Here is a 17,951-nt window from a genome sequence, read left to right as displayed (position 1 = left end):
CTAACACAGCAGAACTAAAATATATCTCTTGGAAATCTGCTCTGCTCCTGGCAATAACATCAGGACGAAGAGTTTCAGAAGTACAGGCACTAATGCAGTGGAACCTTTCCTCATTTTCCACCAGGACAGGGTGTCTTTAAGAACTAACCCTACGTTTATGCCAAAGGTGGTATCAAGTGTTGCTCTAAACCAGACTATTCACTTGCCAACTTTTTTTTCCAAAACTACAGAATAAAGGGGAAAGACTACTGCATTCATTGGACATTCACAGGCAGTTAGGCTTCTACTTGGACAAAACCAAAGCTTTCAGAAAATCTGAGCAGTTATTGGTAGCATATGCTGCAGGAGCACAGGGAAAAGCCATTTCAAAACAGACTATTTCAAAATGGATAGGACATTGTATACGTTTCTGCTATACACACCATGGAAAACCTGTACCTAGCAGCATTAGATCTCACTCCACCAGGGCAGCAGCCACTTCAACTGCCTACCTCAGAGGAGTACCTACCAAGGATATTTTGGAAGCAGCAACTTGGAGTTCTGTGCATACCTTCACCAAGCATTACCATCTGCCTCTATACTTTAAATCCAGAGCTGGCTTCACCACTGCAGTGCTGCAGGGCCTTATAGCCACCCCTAATGCCTTATAGAACCAGCCACCCTACCTCAGCTTTGGGATTCTACCCAAGTGTAATGACTGCAGCAGTGTAACACAATGAACATAGTACAGTTTTGTACCTACCATAAATGTAGATGTTCGAGTGTATACACTGCTGCAGTCCAGGTTACCCTTCCTCCTTCCCCTCTTTCTTGCTGGTACGTACCTATGTCTTCTACCCTTTACTACCTATGGGGAGTATTTGCTGGTAACTGAAAGTTGTTGTTTGCTTTTCTTATGTATGTTTTATTAGCAATTTGAATTGCCTACCTATTTGGGGGCACCTGACATCTGGGGCAAGAAAAACTGAAGAAAATGGCGTCGGCTGCATCTTGTATACCCCTGTCGCACTGACGTCAGGGAGGAGGCGACAGCAACCGACGCCGGACCAAGACTTTGGAACTCAGGCCGACTGGGGAACCACCTCACGGCAGGATAACCCAAGTGTAATGACTGTAGCAGTGTATACACTCGAACATCTACATTTATGGTAGGTACAAAACTGTACTATACTGATTCGAAACAACAAATGTCATCCTTAATCAAGCTACTCAAGTGGCCAGACACAGTATTAAATGCAATTATGATGCTTTGGAAGCCTTTTCTAGACGAGCTTCTATGGGCTCTGTAATATACAGGTATGCATGGTTACATAACCAGCCTATTCTGGAGGACTCAAAAGCAAATATAGTAGACTCCCCTTTAGACAAGGATCTCTTGTTTGGCCCCCAAGTGGCCAGCCTTTTGAAAACCCTTCAAGACTGGGATAAAACAATGAAGAACTGCAGGTAGCTTCTGTTAATCTCTTTACCTAGGTACCAAAAGTATTACCCAACCAAGCCTACCTCTTTTGTCAGAAGGAACCCTAGGCCTAGCCAGAAACACAGGAGGGATCCCAGAAAGAGATTCCTGGATAAACCACACAGAGATGCCTCATCTGGGAGTCCTCCCTTTGGGGAAAAATCTGTGTGACCATCTTTTACCTCCTTTTACCTCACCACCAGCCCCTCCCTACTCATCTCAGAAAGACTGACCCAGTCTCACCCCACCTGACAAAAGATCACCTCTGACAAATGAGTGCTATCTGTCGTAAAAATGGTTATGCTTTTCTTGGGTGTAGATTCCTCCTGTAGGTGACATACCCCCACCTCCACACAATCAGATTTACCTACTTTCACCCATTTTATAGGAGCTGGGAGTATAAGGGACAGTAGAGCCGGTGCCTGAACAATTTGTGAGAAAGGGGTTTTACTACACACTTTTCCTAGTGCCAAGGAAAGAAGGGCAGTAGAGAGACATCCTGGATCTCTTCCTACTAAACATCTTCTTAAAAGTGCCTACTTTCAAAATGCTGCCCCTGCACACACTTCTACCTTTCATTCTGTCTTAGGCTTTTCTAGTATCCCTAGATCTAAAGAATGCTTACCTCCATATACCGATTCTGGGTAGTGGAGTAATTTCACACCTAGACTGTATGAAGAATAAAAGCTAAATGTGGTCAGCAGCTCATGCTTGCATTATCTTATTGCACTACACCTTGTAGGACATTACTGCTGTTACAGTTTGACTGTGACTGTAAGCTGTTTGATATATGAATTTTAATAATGTATTGGTTCATAGGTTCATACTAGGCTATCTGCCCTAAGGCATTTATAAGCCTAGCCAGAGTGTGTTTGGCTTTCGCCATCCATTTAAAATGAATTTTGCTATGCCCTTTTTCGAGGTTAGTATACTGTGCCTCTGTCTAACAGTGACACAGAAGTGATACCCGGGGTAAACCTACAATCTCCCATCCACTCATCAAGATTCCTCTTGAAGAGAGTCAATGAGGGACTCTGCCTAACCTGGACTGGGATTTTATTCCAGAGTGAAGGGAGCCTCTGGGTTATGAATCTGTCCCTCCAGCATGTCCTATTTCTTTCAGTGCTGAGGTTCAAGTCTCTCGAGCGCATAGCTCGATGGGATTTGGATTTTCTGAGGTGCAGCATGTCCATTAATTCCAGGTTGGACATGGCTTTATACGTCAGGCACAGATCGCCTCTGAGCAGGCGGTATGCCACTGAGTAGAGCTGGAGGTTCTTTAACCGGGCAGCATATGGCATCTGTTTGAGCCCTTTGATCCTCTTGGTGAGGTACTTTTGGGGTCTTTCCATTTGCTGCAGGTGTCTGGAAAGGTACATCCCAAAAGGGGCACTCAATTATGGGCCTGATGAGGAATGAGTAAAGAGGCAGTATGACCTCCCCTGATCTAGATGTGAATCCCTTCATGATTAGGTGGGCTATATAAAATGTTTTTCTAACCACTTTGGCCACGTGGTTTTCAAATGAGAGATTTCTATCAGCTTGGGTCCCCAGGTCCCTAATTATCTCTTCCGTACTTAATGGATTACCACCTATGTGGTAATTTGTGGGCACTTTGTTTTTGCCAAAGGGGATGACTATACACTTTTTGGCGTTTAGCTTGAGACCATGGCTCTGGCACCAGTTGTCTGTTTCTATGAGGCCCTTTTGTAGGATGCTTGTGTCGGCTGGAGAGTCAATTATGGCACCTAGTTTGCAGTCATCTGCGAACTTGGTCAGCCACAGTCCTTCCATGTTGGCCTGTACCTCCGAGAAATATATACCGAACAAGAGAGGTCCCAGGACTGAGCCTTGTGGGACGCCACTTGTAACTGGTTTGGAGACTGACATGGCTCCAGTAATTCTATCCATGTGGGTTCTGTCCTTGAGCCAGTTTGCAACCCATCTAGTGACATAGGGGTTTGTATTTAAGCTGGTGAGCTTATCTATAATGCCCGAGTGGGGTATTGTATTGAAGGCTTTTGTGAGGTCCAGGTAGGCTGTGTGGACCACCTTCCCCTCATCAGTGGTCTTGGTGACTGTTTCAAAGAAATCGACCAGGTTTAAGAGGCAGGATCTGCCCTTAACAAAGCCAAACTAGGTAGGATCCAGTGTCTGTAGGTCCCCAATATCTTTATTTATGAGGTCCATGATGATCCTTTCCATAGCTTTGCAGACCAAGCTAGTCAGGCTTATGGTGCGATAGTTTCCAGGATCCGTTGAGGCACCACCTTTGTGGAGAGGGACCACTGTTGCTGTACGCCACTCTTTGGGTACATATCCTGTAGTAAGGCTGAGATTGAACAGTAGTTTTATATTTGGGTTAAGCTCTTCTTGGAGTTCATGTAGGATGCAGCCCGGGACACCGTCTGGTCCCATTGATGCTGTGTTTTTTGCTTTGGAGAGGGCGGCTCTTACCTGAGCATCTGAGATGTCAGGGGGGCAGCACTGTGCTGGGATAGATATTTGCCCTTTTGGTGGGGGGGGGGGGTTTGCGCTGAACCTGTCAGCTAGGATGTTGGCAATGTCTGTGGGTTCGGTGTATTTTTTGTCATTTTGGACTAATTCTGAGCATATCTGGGAATTCCCACCCAGGTTCCTAACATAACTAAAGAAAGCCTTGTGATTATCCTTAGTGTCCTGTGCAATTTTTCTCTCGAAGATACCTTCCCTTTTTGGGATTTTGCTCTATCATGTAGTAGCTCCCTCCTCCTATTGTATAGTTGGTTTATGGCTGGGGTCCACCAGACAGGACGCCTGCCTTTGGAGTATTGGGTCTTGGTTTTATTTGGGATTGCATGATCCATGCATTCCTGAAGATGTTCATAGAATGCGTTTATAAAGGATTCTGCTGTCTGGGCCGTATTTTCCACAGGCCCGGGGGCTTTGAAGGATTCCACCTCAGTTTTGAGGAGTGTGAAATTTGCTTTAGAGAAGTTTTTCACTGTGGTTTTCTGGGCAGGGGGCGGGGTCGAGATGTGAATATCCAGTGAGATTAGTTTATGGTCTGATCTTACCAGTGAGGGATACACTTCTGGTCTGGAGCATAGAGCCCCCATGTTGGTGATGATCAGGTCCAGTATGTTTTCCCCTCTTGTGGGAGTGGTAACAAGTTGTTCCATAGCATTTGAGTTTATAAATTCTAGGAACCTTTGGGCTAGGGTGTTGGAGCTAGAGTGATGCTCCCAGTCTATGTTTGGGTAGTTGAAGTCGCCCAATATAATGGTGTTTGGAGAGACCTTCATATTTTCCAGTGTTCTCAAGAAGGCCGAGTAGGGTTCCTGGGTTTGGGAGGGTGGTCTGTAGCAGGCTATAAACTGGAAGGCAGTTTTACCCACTGTTAGTTGCACATGGATAGTCTCTGATGCTTCGTTGTGCCACCAACCTGGAGGTGTGGGTATCTTTGACAAATATTGATACTCCCCCTCCTTTTGTGGTTCGGTCCAAGTTTTGGGGCCGAAAAGCATGGTATGAGGTATAACCTGGTAGTGCTGGGGTACTGTCGGGAGCCTTGAACCAGGTTTCTGTTACTGCACAGATATCGATGTTCTCCGTGCTAAGGAGAGTTTCGAAAAGGCATCTTGAGGTTTAGACTTCTGGCATTGAGTAGCATTACTCTTAGTTTCTTATCCCTTGTGATACCTATGGAGGTGGGTTTGTCTTTTGAGCCTTGCCTAAAAAAGGCACTATGGGGGTGGCAGGAGCCTTTGCCAATATCCGAAAGCCCAGGGGTGACAGGTGCAAGCTGTCCCTAGCGAAGCATCATGGCTTGTTGAGCATGTCATCCCAGGCTGACAGGCATTGGATCCCCTTTGAATGACACCAATACTTAAGCCAATTGTTGAAATTGATCATCTTGTATCTTGTCATCATATTGTAGCATCATTCTTGGTGAGGGTAAGATGCTACTCAAGGTCAGGGTCATACCAGCCTGGGCTACATGCTCAGAGAGCTCCTCTATGTCTCTTTTCATGTAGTCCAGGGAGGTACATCTCAGGTCAATCACACCAGCATGGACAATGACTGAGTCATATTTGTACTTGCCTTGGAGTGACCTGAGTGCTTGTGTTATGTGGCGGATCCTAGCGCCCGACATGCAGCTCACCGTGACCTTCTCCTTGTTTAGCCTGGTGAGCGGGACGTCAGTGTGCCTGATGATAGAGTCACCTATTACAAGTGTATCAGGTGTGTTGTTTAGCCTTAAGGGCTGTGACTGTTCGGCACACTGGCTTTGTGAGCTATTTGTTGCACGTGTTTTGTTTTGGGGTAGCGGTTGCTTGGGTGTCTGCTTTGGGGGTCTCTGCTGCTTAGGCAGATTTTTATTTAGAGCCTCTGAGTATGTTTTTGTGTGTTTATGTGTTTGGTTTGCTGTCATGGTAGGTCTATGTGAGACTGGAATTGTAGTGAGTGTGGTTTCCTTCTCCTCCTGACTGGTTACGCCAGTTTTGAGTTGAGAGAGCTTAGCCTCCAGTTTGGCTATATGGTTGCATCTCTCACATATGTTGGAATTGTCTGTGTACATGAGGCAGTTGTAACATTGCCTCAAGATTCCCAGATTCACCAGCTGGACCGGAGAGGAGTTTGACAACTGACCTTTGGACATGCTAGAATAGTATTGGGAATTCCTTTATATTTGAAAAAAAGGGCCAATAGGGAACAAGGTACTCAAGGGGAGTTTGTGAGGGTGTAGTGCTTTTAATTTTTTAGTGCTGACTTATATAATTGCTTTAGTGAACAAGTGCCAGGCTTTAGAGTAGGAATAGGGTGTTTATTATGAGAACTAGATCAGTTCTAAGGGAAAAAGTGAAGAGCAGACTTTGTGGAGCCGAGAATGATTTAAACCCAATTAAGCGGAGCTGCCTGACGCTGCGCTATGCGCAAAATCGCACAAGGCCGTGCTAAAGCGGGTTTTATACAGGGGGACTTGAAAGAGCTAGAAATTGGCCCAAAACAGCCAATAGACTACCAGATTCTTGTGCTGGGAACACTCCTCCCGGGATAGATAGGCTGCTCTAAGCTCCCCACTGTCACTGGTGAACAAAGAAGCCTCCCTTTATCCAAGAAAGGAAATGGGCAACACAGGAACTTTCCAAAAGTCCAGAATACAGCAAAGCCTGTATTTGGACTACTCTTGGTCAGGAAAGACGGGAAACAAGGATATATATATATTTTTTTCATTTTTGCAACAAACAGCAGGAAAATGCAATAAATATGTAACACAGGCTAGCGCACTTAAGTGTGTAGCCTCAACAGGTAAATGCAACAAACAGGACAAACTTTAAAAGTGCAGGTGCAAAAAACAACTTTAAACAGTTTAAAACAGTTCAAGAAGCATAAATACTTGCAGTTTAGCTAGATCGGTTCTGTTTCTGACATGTTGCACATAACTGAGGCAGCCTGATAATGTCAAGTTATACCATCTAATTAAGTTTTAGCCTTTTTGAAAGTCATGTTATAAAGAATTTAATTGGAAATATTAGTTGTACCCTTGGTGAATCCATCATTATAGGGGACATCATTGGGTCAGCAGATTAAGAAAACAAAACATGAAGCAATGCAGTAAATAGTGGGTAGTGTAGCCCGGATGCTGGCACATTAGGCTGATGGATAGTGAGAGCTGATAGCATGCATCAGAAGCAAGTCTGTCTAGTTCTGTTTTGTAATTTTTTTCATGCTTTTTGCTGTCACCTCCGTGTCAAGACCGTTTTATGTTGAAAGTGAGACAGAATGTTGTAGACTACTCAATAAGTAATTTCTCTTTCATCATCCCCAGGGAATTGATTAAATATGAGTTCTTTCCAGAAGCAACTCGGACAGAAGACGATGTAAAGAAATTTCCCAAGTACCCGTGGGGTCGAGATATTTACACCATCGAAGGTGAGAGAAAACTGTAAATTTGAACATAGCTGAAAATATATTATTAGCTATAAGAAAAGGAGAATGAAATTATTTGAGTGTTGCACACATCATCAGTTCCTGAGTCCATCATCTCCCAGCCTGCTATTGCAGAGACAAGGAACTGACTGCTTTGCTGGTGACTAGGGTTTCACTATCATCCTATGTACCAGTGGGCTTGTTAAGCTTATGGAGTCTGATTATATAAGGAAATAGATGATTTGCAAGTGTACCTCTGTGTGAGTTAGAACTATGAGTAATACAAACATTTGCCCACTTGCCAAAGATTAAAGGATGAGATTTATTACTGACACTGCATCAAAAAAACTTTTCCATCTAGTTGCATCATTTAACATTTGTCCCAATTTTTGGGTTTGCCTTTGTTGTTTGTGTGTATGTTGTTATTTAGTAAATATGTTTAAATATATGGAGAGGGAGGAGAAATGAGAGAAGCATTCTACTTTCAAAAAATGCAGTCATATAATCCCACCTCAGGACTAATGTAGCTTTTATGTAACACATTTGGGTGTATCACATTTGAATGCTGAATGCCCTGTTTATGAAGCATTTAAGCAAAAAAATTCTAAAAGGTTTATTGCTGAGAGAGTTCTTACAAACCTAACACTCAAAGGAAGGAGAAACGCTGGCTAGAGAAAGGAAGATCTTTTGGGGCTTCCCCAACTCCTCCTAAGGTGCAAAGAGTTTAGTCTGTTTTCTCTTCTGCTTTGTAGCTTTAACAGAGTGTCAGCACAAGCTTATTTAGTAACAGATGATGTTCATGTTTCACAGTTGCAATCCTGACTTGTGGTATTTCCCACTGGGAAGCCCTTGGCCGACCCAGCTACCAGAGAATATTTTCCTCTTCTCCTGAAGCCAGCAGTTGGGGAAAAGCAAACACCCTATCCAACTTCACTATGTTTGGGTATAAAGGGAGTTGGCCAGCGCCATGACCTTAGTTCTTTTTTGCCGTCAGAGCCTGAAGCAGAATGCTACTCAATGTGTCGGCTGGTCTGCACCAGAGAAAGAAGATGTCTAAAGCTAAGTACCCTGTTGGGAAATTTTCATGTGCTTTTGACTAATGTCAGGGAAAGTTCATATTGTCTCTGCTGTGGCAAATAGGTAGCACACCGGGACCTTCATTCTTTTTGTGTGACTTGTTTGGGTCCTGAACGACGTCCCGAACTGTTTGTTTTGTGCTCACTTTAATAGCAGAACTATCAAGCATAAGATTAAGATTTTCGCTAAACATTTCAGTGAGTCATCAGTGTGTTTGTGTACCGTGTCATCCACCGGTCAAGCTGAAGTAAATCTCCCTAGGTGGAAAAAGGAAAAAAGCTTCAGATTTAGGGTCTCAACTGCTGTCGTTCGCCATCGGCCAGACCTGCTAGGTTTGTGTTTGTCTAAGAAGGTAAGGCTCTTTTACATCCTCCTTTAACAACTGAGGTGGTGGCACAGGTCTCTATTGAGACCAGTTCAGAATCCAGTATGCCTCTGGTTCCCTCCACTTCCTTACAAGCCAAAGGAATTAGCTCATTGGTTGGGTCCAAGGCCACTCTGCAGGCTGTGGCTTCTGACGACCACTCTACAAATGACAACAGCTCTTCTTGTCATCAGGAGATTGCTTGGGCCTACAGCTTGCAGGAGTCGGTTGTTGTTTGGCTACTAGTGCACAGGTGGGCCTTAGACTAAAATCTAAGGTCTGTTATAAAAAAGATACACCCACCTTACCTCGGCTTAGGCCTGCAGGCTGCCACTCTCAGGTCTAATAACAAGACCTAGTGAGGCTGGCTGAAGAGTTGATTTCCTTGGTCAGGTCCAGATGCCTCCCACCCCCTGAAGCATCCCCTTTTTACTTGGTTCAACTCATAAGTAAAGGGATTGCATCCACAAAAAAGGAGGTTATTACCTCTCTGTACTCCTCCCTCATTAGAGCAGTAATTGAGTATAACGCCCCATTTGGTATGTACCTCTCCAAACATCTGCACCAACTGGTAAGGCCACAGAAATACCTCACAAAGAGAATCCATGGCCTGCAACACCTGTCCTATGCAGACAGGCTCAAATCACTGTCACTGTGCTTGGTTTCTTACAGATTGTTCAGAGATGATCTGTGTCTCGTCCACAAGGCCATCTCGGACCCTGCCCTACTAGCGATGCTCCATATTTGCAAATCTAACTTCTCACGCATTATCTGCTCAAAAGGCCTGAATCTAATATGCGACATCAACAAAACCTGCTGGAGAGACAGGTTTGTCTCCCAGAGGCTGCCGCATCTCTGGAATAGACTTCCCATACATGTCAGACAAGAGTACCTCACTGACCGTCTTCAAGTGCAACCTTGATGAGTGGATAGGAAACCACAAATTTGTCCCAGGGTTCCACCTGTGCCCCTCACTGACAGGAGCAACATGTGCTGACTGAGGTTTCTTTAAGCTTTTAAGGGCCCCAGAGCCATTAGCCTTGTAACCTCCTATGGTAAAAGAAAGAAGGATACCCCACCACAGGAATTTTCTGACTGTTATGACTATGAGGATGGTTGTGATTATAATGAATCCACCTTTGAGGAGGGTGCATCTTTTGCTTCCTAAGGGGATTCTGATTCTGAAGAGAACCTTGCCTCATCCCCCACCAAGGATATTTCCTTTGAGGAAACCTTGCATATCCTGAGGGAACCCTTCAGATGTGAAGCTCAGGACTACCCCCCAATCCAAGAAGAGGGTTATGAAATTCCTACATCTCCCTGAGCTTAAATCCCTCGCTATTCCCCCAGTCTTTGAGGTGGTAGGTGTTGTCTTCCTGGATTCATCTTTGCAACCGGGCTCTCTTCACCCTGCTCTCAAAAACCAGATACGTTTTACATAGTTCTAGATTTTCACAGACACCTTTTTAGGATCCCTGTAGCAGATCCTGAAGTGGTGACTCATGGCCCTAAGGGAGCAAAAGGTATTTCTTTCAAAAATCCTGTACCAACAGACAGGGAAAGCAGAGTCTTAGACAGGTTTGGAAAGAATATCTACTAATCCACTACCCTTGTCACAAAAACATTGAATTGCCCGTTTCAGATGAAGTACCAGGAAACTATTTTTGACCAGATGAAACAAAACCTGTTGGGGAATGAAAATAAGGCCTTGTCAAAGGAATTAATGGATCTATGCAACTTCTGCTCTCAGGTGGCTAAGCACTCACTGCACTGTGCCTGGGATACCTTGGAAGCCTTCAGCAGGGCAGCAGCCACAGGATCCATTATTAGAAGACATGCCTGGCCGAGGGAGCAGTCTTTTCCTGAACATGTCACATCCAGTCTCCTGGATGCCCCTTAGACAAAGACTTTCTTTTTGGTCGTAAGACTGAGTCTGTCCTTAACAAAATGGATGATGAGGCCAAGTCCATGCAAACTGTCAATGATTTCCTTCAGGTCCAACCAGCTGGAATTACTCTACCAAACAATGGTCCTTTCCAGCCCTCTAGTCTAAGCTTATGCAAAGGAGAACTTGTAGAGAAAGGAGCCAAAGACAGCACCAGCAGCCTAGACAGTAGCAAACAGACCTCAATAGGCCAGTGAGATCTCCACCCCAGGGATCTAGCAGGGAACAGTCATGACTCTTACATGACACTCCCTTCACCTGTCTCCCATCCCTCCTCCTCACTCTCTCCCCAGGCTAGGGAGAAGACTATCCCTGTTCCACAAGACCAGGACCCCCATTGTCAGGAATCTATGAGTTCTAAACATCAATCAAAGAGGTTTGCAAACTCAAGTTCAAACAATGCTTGATTTGCTCTGGCTTTCCAGATATTCCTCCAAACCAAAAGGCAGAGGCCTTAAACCAAGCAGAGTTCTTTGATCTCAAGGCTTTGTGAAACCTGCACCAAACTGTTTACAAGGAAAAGGTTTTTATTTCAGACTTTTCCTTGTCCCCAAAGGGTACCTGGAGGCCAGTTCTCAACCTGTAAAGGCTCAACCGATTTTTACAGATCCCAAAACTCAGAATGCTTAATGTACAAAAACTTCTGCCTGTGACTTCCTGCAATGCCTTCCTGGTAACCTTAGATCTCAAAGAAGCATACCTCCACATCCCCATAGAGGAATCACACAGGTCATTCTTATGCTTCAGAGCAAGCCATAAGGCATGATCAATTCTGTGCCCTGCCGTTTAGCTTGTCTGCTGCACCCAAGGTTTTCACAAAATGCTTAGCCCCGGTGATAGCCTTCTGTAGGACAAAGGGAATTCAGATTTACCCTTACTTAGATGATTGCCTCATTCAGGCAACAAGCTTAGGAAAATCTCAAAGCAGACCTGCTTTGTACCCAAAACTTACTAACCTCATTGGAGTTCACAGTCAGTACCCAAAAATCTCAAACAAACCCAACAAACAGGATTGTGTTTCTGGGAGCTTTACTGGACTTTGCCGTTCAGAAGGCTTTCCTCCTTCCAGACAATGTTACCTCCTTAACTCTGTACTTCAGAAAGTTCTTGGTGAGGAAATACTTCACAGCCAGAGAGCATCTCAGGGCCCTGGGATTCATGGTCTTTTGCTTGCATCCTCATGATCTCCCTGGCCAGACTATATATATATATATATATATATATATATATATATATATATATATATATGAGAAAACTGCATTGGTATCTCAAAAATGTGTGGTACCAACGTCCTCAGTCTCTCACTTTTAGAATAAAAGTGCTTTCTTGCCTCAGGAAAGAGTTTGCCTGTTGGTTTCAAGCATCCTCCCTCAATCCAGGCCTTCCTTTCAGGTTCATCCCTCAGGACCAAACTCTGACAACAGATGCATCAGAAATACCCTGGGGAGCCCACTACAACAACTTGTAGTTTTGTTTTCTCATAGGTCCATACAAGACTAACTGCCCTTGTGGGCCATTTTTAAGTCTAGCCAGTTCCACAAGTGAGAATCAAACCCTGCACCTTGTGTCTGTAAGGTAAACAACTTAACCATTAAGCCAACCTCCCTCCCTCCAGACTCAATGCAGATGCTCAAGTTCAAAAACAAACTCATCGACCTAAAAGAACTAATGGAAGTCCAAAAAGGCCAGATTGCCCCAAAAAGAAATGGAAACCTGGAGTCCACCTAGTGAAGACAGACAATACCACAGTTATGTGGTACATAAACAAGTTTGGAGGCCCTCATACCCCCTTTGCGGCTTGGCCATGGATGCTTGGGAAGCAGTAAACTCCCTTGCGCTGCACCTCATGATACAGTGCCTACCAAGAGAAACTAATCAACTTGCAGATCATCTCAGCAGGAGTTGATCAGACCCCCACAAGTGATAACTGCATCAGGAAGTATTTCTCAGCATAGCTGAAAAATGGGGTGTGCCACATATAGACCTTTTTGCCATCAAAGAAAATGTTCAATTGGAAAGTTTTGCTCCAGGAACAAAATGAAGTCAACCTGTAAGATGGATGCCTTTTCCTTTCCTTGGATAGGCTTATTCCTTTATTCCTTCTCCACAATACCACTGCTACCCAAGGTATTGCTGAAAATAAGGGAAGAGAGGCCAGGGGTAACTCTGATAGCCCCAGACTGGCTAAGGCAGCATTGGTACCCTCTGTTGTTGAGTCTACCCAAAAGGGATCCAGATCTGCTGCCATAGAAAGTGGAGCTGTAAGCACAGAACAGGGGTACAATAATACACTCCAACCTGCACACACTCAAATTGACAGCTTGGATAATACATTGATCCCATGGAAGGAGTTATTCCTCGACAAGTAGGTCCTGGACATTCCAAAAGAAGCCAGGAGACTTAGCACTAGGAAGTCTTACTCCACCAAATGGAAAATATTTATTCTTTGATGCAGACAACAGGGAAAAAAACCCTTCTCAAGCTCAGATCCATTTGATCCTGTCGTACTTTTCCAGCCTTTTTGAAAAAGGTCTCTCCCACTCCTCTATAAAAATCCACACTTCAGCTATTTCTGCTTATATGCCTTCTCAACCTCCTTTCTTTACACATCCCTCATGAAACAGTTCCTCTTAGGGGTTGCCTCCATTAATCCTCCCAGAAAACGTCCTGTTCCCCTGTGACCTCAATTTCATTCTGGAGAAGCTCACCCTTCCACCTTTCAAACCAGTGCTTCAGCTGATATAAAATTCCTTAACTGGAAGACAGCCTTCCTACTAGCCATTACCTTAGCCAGAAGGGTGTCAGAACTTCAGGCCCTTATGTGTGTGGAGCCTATCATCATTTTCCACCCAGACAAAGTATCTGTCAGGACCATCTCTTCCTTTATGCCCAAGGTGGTGACCAAGATTTCTTTAAACCAGACCATACACTTGCCTGCATTCTTTCATAACCCTCAAAACAATGGAGAGAGGATCCTTTAGTCTTTGCATGTGCATAGGAAACTGTGTTACTACTTGGACAGAACCACAAACATCAGGAAGTCGAAACAACGTTTTGTGGTCTTTGCCAGTAGATCAGAGGGGTGGCTAGTTTCTAAACAAACTATTCCTAATGGATCTCCCTTTGTATTTCTGTTTGCTACAGATGTCATGGTAAGAAGCCTCCTGATGCTGTGAGGCTACTGCTAACTCTACAGACCTTTCTTAAAAGGTTGGCCACTAAGGACATTTTTGGAAGCAGCTGCTTGGTCCTCTGCGCAACCCTTCACCAAACATTAACATCTTCTTATCTTTTCCAATCCAGAGCAGGATTTGCCACTGCAGTTGTGCAGGGCATCCTTGCCTTTTCTTAATCCTGCCATCCACCTTCCTTTCACCTTTGGGAATTATCCCACAAGTCAGGATTGCAATAGTGAAATGAAGACATTGTACAGTTGTGTAAACTAACTCATTACAGCCGAGTGCTCCTCCAGGCATCTTCTGCAGTTAACTCCTACTGCTCCTCTAGGCGTCAAATATTGATTGTTCATATTTGCATTAATAATTCCAAAATCATGTTACTTACAAGGTACCAGGATATTTTGTTTTGAAGCATATGTGATGGCAAACACAACTATATTGATATTCTAAAACTGTAAGGTGATAACTTCATTTTTTAAAGGCTTAAGTCACGTCCACTGGGAGTTAAAGGTACACACTCAAAAGAGCTGTACCGGAGGGAATGGGTTAGCTCACCATAAATGTAGATGTTCAAGTGTATTCAGTATTGCATTGGTATTGACTCATTCTTTGCTTTTTTAGGTGTCAGTAACATTGGCATTTATTGCCTTTTGCTCAAAGATGTCTACCTCCACACTGGTGTATTCTGCGGTCTGAAGGCTGAGATAGAAGACTCAATGTGGTTTTTCAGCACTGTTGATCGCCATACTGATGGTCTGCTTAACACCAACAGTTTTGACTTCATTGTCTGTGCAGACCGAAGAGGCCTCTATGCATTGCTTATTCTTGACTATTCCATTGCAGTACCTTACACTGGGATCAGACTTAGCCCTGGACTCCCACAGATCTGAGCCTTTAGCCCATCCATCTTCTCACTAGTGGGGCAAGGATGCATAAAGCTGATATAAAGATAGACAAGAATTATGAAGTGCTTAACACTGTAGAAAAATCATTAGAGCTTATGGTATATATTAACTAATGGTATGTGATATAAAGGAAATGTAGGAGCAAAATTCCTTAAAAAAAAAAAATTGAGTGCAGTGTCATGTAGTCTGGAAAATAAACAAGGTCATTTATTTATTTATTTGTTTGTTTGACTTTGTCAAAGGAAGGTCTTGCTTACTGAACCTAGTAGACATCTTTGAGGTTGTCACCAAGGCAATGGATGAGGATAAACCAGTGCATACTGCCTACCTTAACCTGACTAAGGCATTTGATGCAACACCCAAGACTGCCATTGTTAGCAGACTTACGGAATTAGGCATAAACCGCTATATAACATGCTGGATAGCCAGCTGGCTTACAGATAGGACTCAGGAAGTTAGGATTGTTGAGAGGACCTCCTCAAAGAGGCCAGGAAGTTAGGATTGTTGAGAGGACCTCCTCAAAGAGGCCAGTCACCAGTGGAGTCTTTAAAGGCTGTGTGCTAGGCCTGCTTCTTTTTGTCATTTACTTCACGGAAGTCAAGGCTAATATCAAAGACCTCTGACTGACCAAGTTTGCAGGTGATTGCAAAGTGGGAGCAGTCATAGAATCCTCACAAGACACTAACAACTGGTGTCAAAGCCATAGTTTAAAACTCAGTACAGAGATGTGCATTATATTACCTCTTGGGAAGCTGGCCACCCCAGGAAACTGTGTTATTAACAAAACACCCCTAGAGTTGACTCACTATTCAGGGATCTGGGAACACATGTAGATAATCACTTGGCCTTTGACCAACATGTATCCCAGGTAGTAAGGAAATCCTTATATGTTGCTCAACGTATTAGTAAGTGCATAGCATCTAGGTCCAGGGAAATCATTGTACCACTATACTCAGCCATCATCAGACATATCATTGAGTAAATGCCCCCTTTGGTGTGTACCTGACCAGACACATGCAGCAAATGGAACGTCTGCAAAGGTTCCTTCCAGAAAGAATACAGGGCATAAACACAATGTCCTATATGGATTACTTCAAAGCCCTATCTCTATACATGATCTCCTACAGACTACTGAGAGGTGATCTATGCCTGGCATACAATGTACCCCTGGACCCTGCTATGATGAACCTTTGCAAATCCACAAAACAAACAGCACCAGAACTACTAGATCTAAATACCTAAATTTTGCTTGCAACATAAATCAGACATGTTGGAGAGACAGATATGTGTCAAAGAGAATTCCCTTTCTCTGGAACAAGCTCCCTGTCCATGTAATACAAAGTCCCTCCCTAACCCAATTTAAGTGTAACTTGGACCATTGGATGGGAAATCAAAAATTCACCCCTGCTCCATGTCATGGATAGAGGCAGTCAGTAAATCATGTCATAACCAGCAATCACCCCTATATAAACTTCTAAAACATATAACTTGTGGTGCACATTTGGGTTACATGCCTAAGCTTTTAAAGGCCTTAGTGGTTGTTAGCCTAGTATACACCTATCAACCTATGAATGTTATTTCGTGCCAGACAAGCAGATGTATTGTGAATAATTTTGTAGGTGTTAAGAATCTGTGTAAGTTAGTTGATAGGGTAGATGTCCTTCAAGGATGCATCTGCAGTCATCACATATGGGTTGTCCTGCCTCAGGCAGCCCTTCGGTCGGCCGGATTCCAAAGTCTGGGTCCGGCGTCGGCTGATGTCTCCCCTTCCCCGACGTCAGAGCGCCTGAGGTATAAAAACGTCAGCCGACACCATCTTCCTCAGTCTTTCTTGCCGCGTGGTGCCTGAAGCAGAAGCAGTTCGCAAGTGCCGGCCGGCCAGCTCCTGTAATTCAGCTAAACCGAAGACTTCAAAAGCTAAGTACCCCGTTGGGGACTCTTTCTTGCCTCAGCCGATGTCAGATAAAATTAATAATTGCTTAACTTGTGGGAAACAAATACCTCATAAGGATTTCCACTCTTACTGCCTACCTTGCCTAGGCCCAGACCACGACGTCTCGGCCTGTTCCACCTGTGCTTCCTTCAACCGACGCACTCTAAGACGTCGGTCGGAGTTTGCAGAGGAACTTTTTGGGGCTAGTTTTGCTTACAAAATGCCGTCGGAGACTCCGACTTCACATTTATTAAAGAAACGGAAGGACAAGGACCGACACACCGGTCCGCGGTTTCGGCTGAAACCACGGCCAGGCCTACCGCGAGTGTCTCGGTCTTGGCTGAAACCGAGTCCTTGGTACTTCCGTCCACCGAAACCGTACAACCGACAACCTCGGCCCCAGAGGCCACTACTGTATCGGTTGTTGAATCACCATTGGAATCTGGTGTCCAGGAACCCTCCGACACCATTCCCTTAGACAAAACTACACCAGCACGTGGTGCAGCCAGGCCTCCTGCATCCATGTCTGTTAAGGCATTCTCTAGGGCTAAAGCTGCTAAACTCTCAAAAACTATTCCTCCCAGGGTTATCCCTCAGGGACCCTCTACAGGTTCTCAGATCCTTAGTCTAGCAGAGGACCTTATTTCATTAATTAGGGGCTCTCAGCCTCATCCTGACAGGGGCTCTCATCCTCCTACAGAAAAAAGGCCCAGGGTTGAGCCCTCTGACCCCCTCTCCTCTGATGAGGCCTCTGATGGCTCTGCTCTCTCGGACTACCAGGAGGAGGCTTTTTCGGCCTACAAGGATTCAGATGCAGAGGAATCTATCCCTTCGGCCTCCACTCCTGAAGAACTTTCTTTTGGGGAAACTCTGCACACTATGAGGGACCATTTCCAATGGCAGGGCCAGGAATTCTCTGATTCCAGGAAGAGATTAAGGACCTTCTTGCATTTGCCTCAGCATAGACCTTTGGCTATTCCCCCTGTTTTGAATGTCATTTATGATGTGTACTCTGAATCTAGCACAACCCCTGACACTCTCCCTCCGGCTCCTGCCAAACCCGATAGGTACTACAGGGTCCAGGAATCACATCTTTTCCTTTACAAGGCCCACTCTGCTGATCCAGAAACTATTTCCCAGGGCCCTAAAGGGGTTGCAGCTGTCACTACAAAAAAT

General features: G+C 44.5%; 1 protein-coding gene across 1 annotated transcript in view; it reads left to right on the top strand.

Annotated features, from left to right (window-relative positions):
• Positions 1–17,951, top strand: part of FBXO38 (F-box protein 38) — a 3,050,069-nt gene that overhangs the window by 2,746,675 nt on the left and 285,443 nt on the right. Inside the window, exon 20 of the mRNA XM_044069370.1 lies at positions 7,272–7,375. Within this exon, the coding sequence (XP_043925305.1) occupies positions 7,272–7,375 (104 nt within the window). The remainder of the gene's footprint in view (positions 1–7,271; positions 7,376–17,951) is intronic.

Source organism: Protopterus annectens, chromosome 4.part0, assembly GCF_019279795.1.
Source record: "Protopterus annectens isolate FY-2018-M chromosome 4.part0, PAN1.0, whole genome shotgun sequence".
In the NCBI taxonomy this organism is placed as follows: domain Eukaryota; kingdom Metazoa; phylum Chordata; order Ceratodontiformes; family Protopteridae; genus Protopterus; species Protopterus annectens.
Note: the sequence above shows the minus strand (reverse complement) of the source record. Positions and strands in the feature narration are given on the sequence as shown.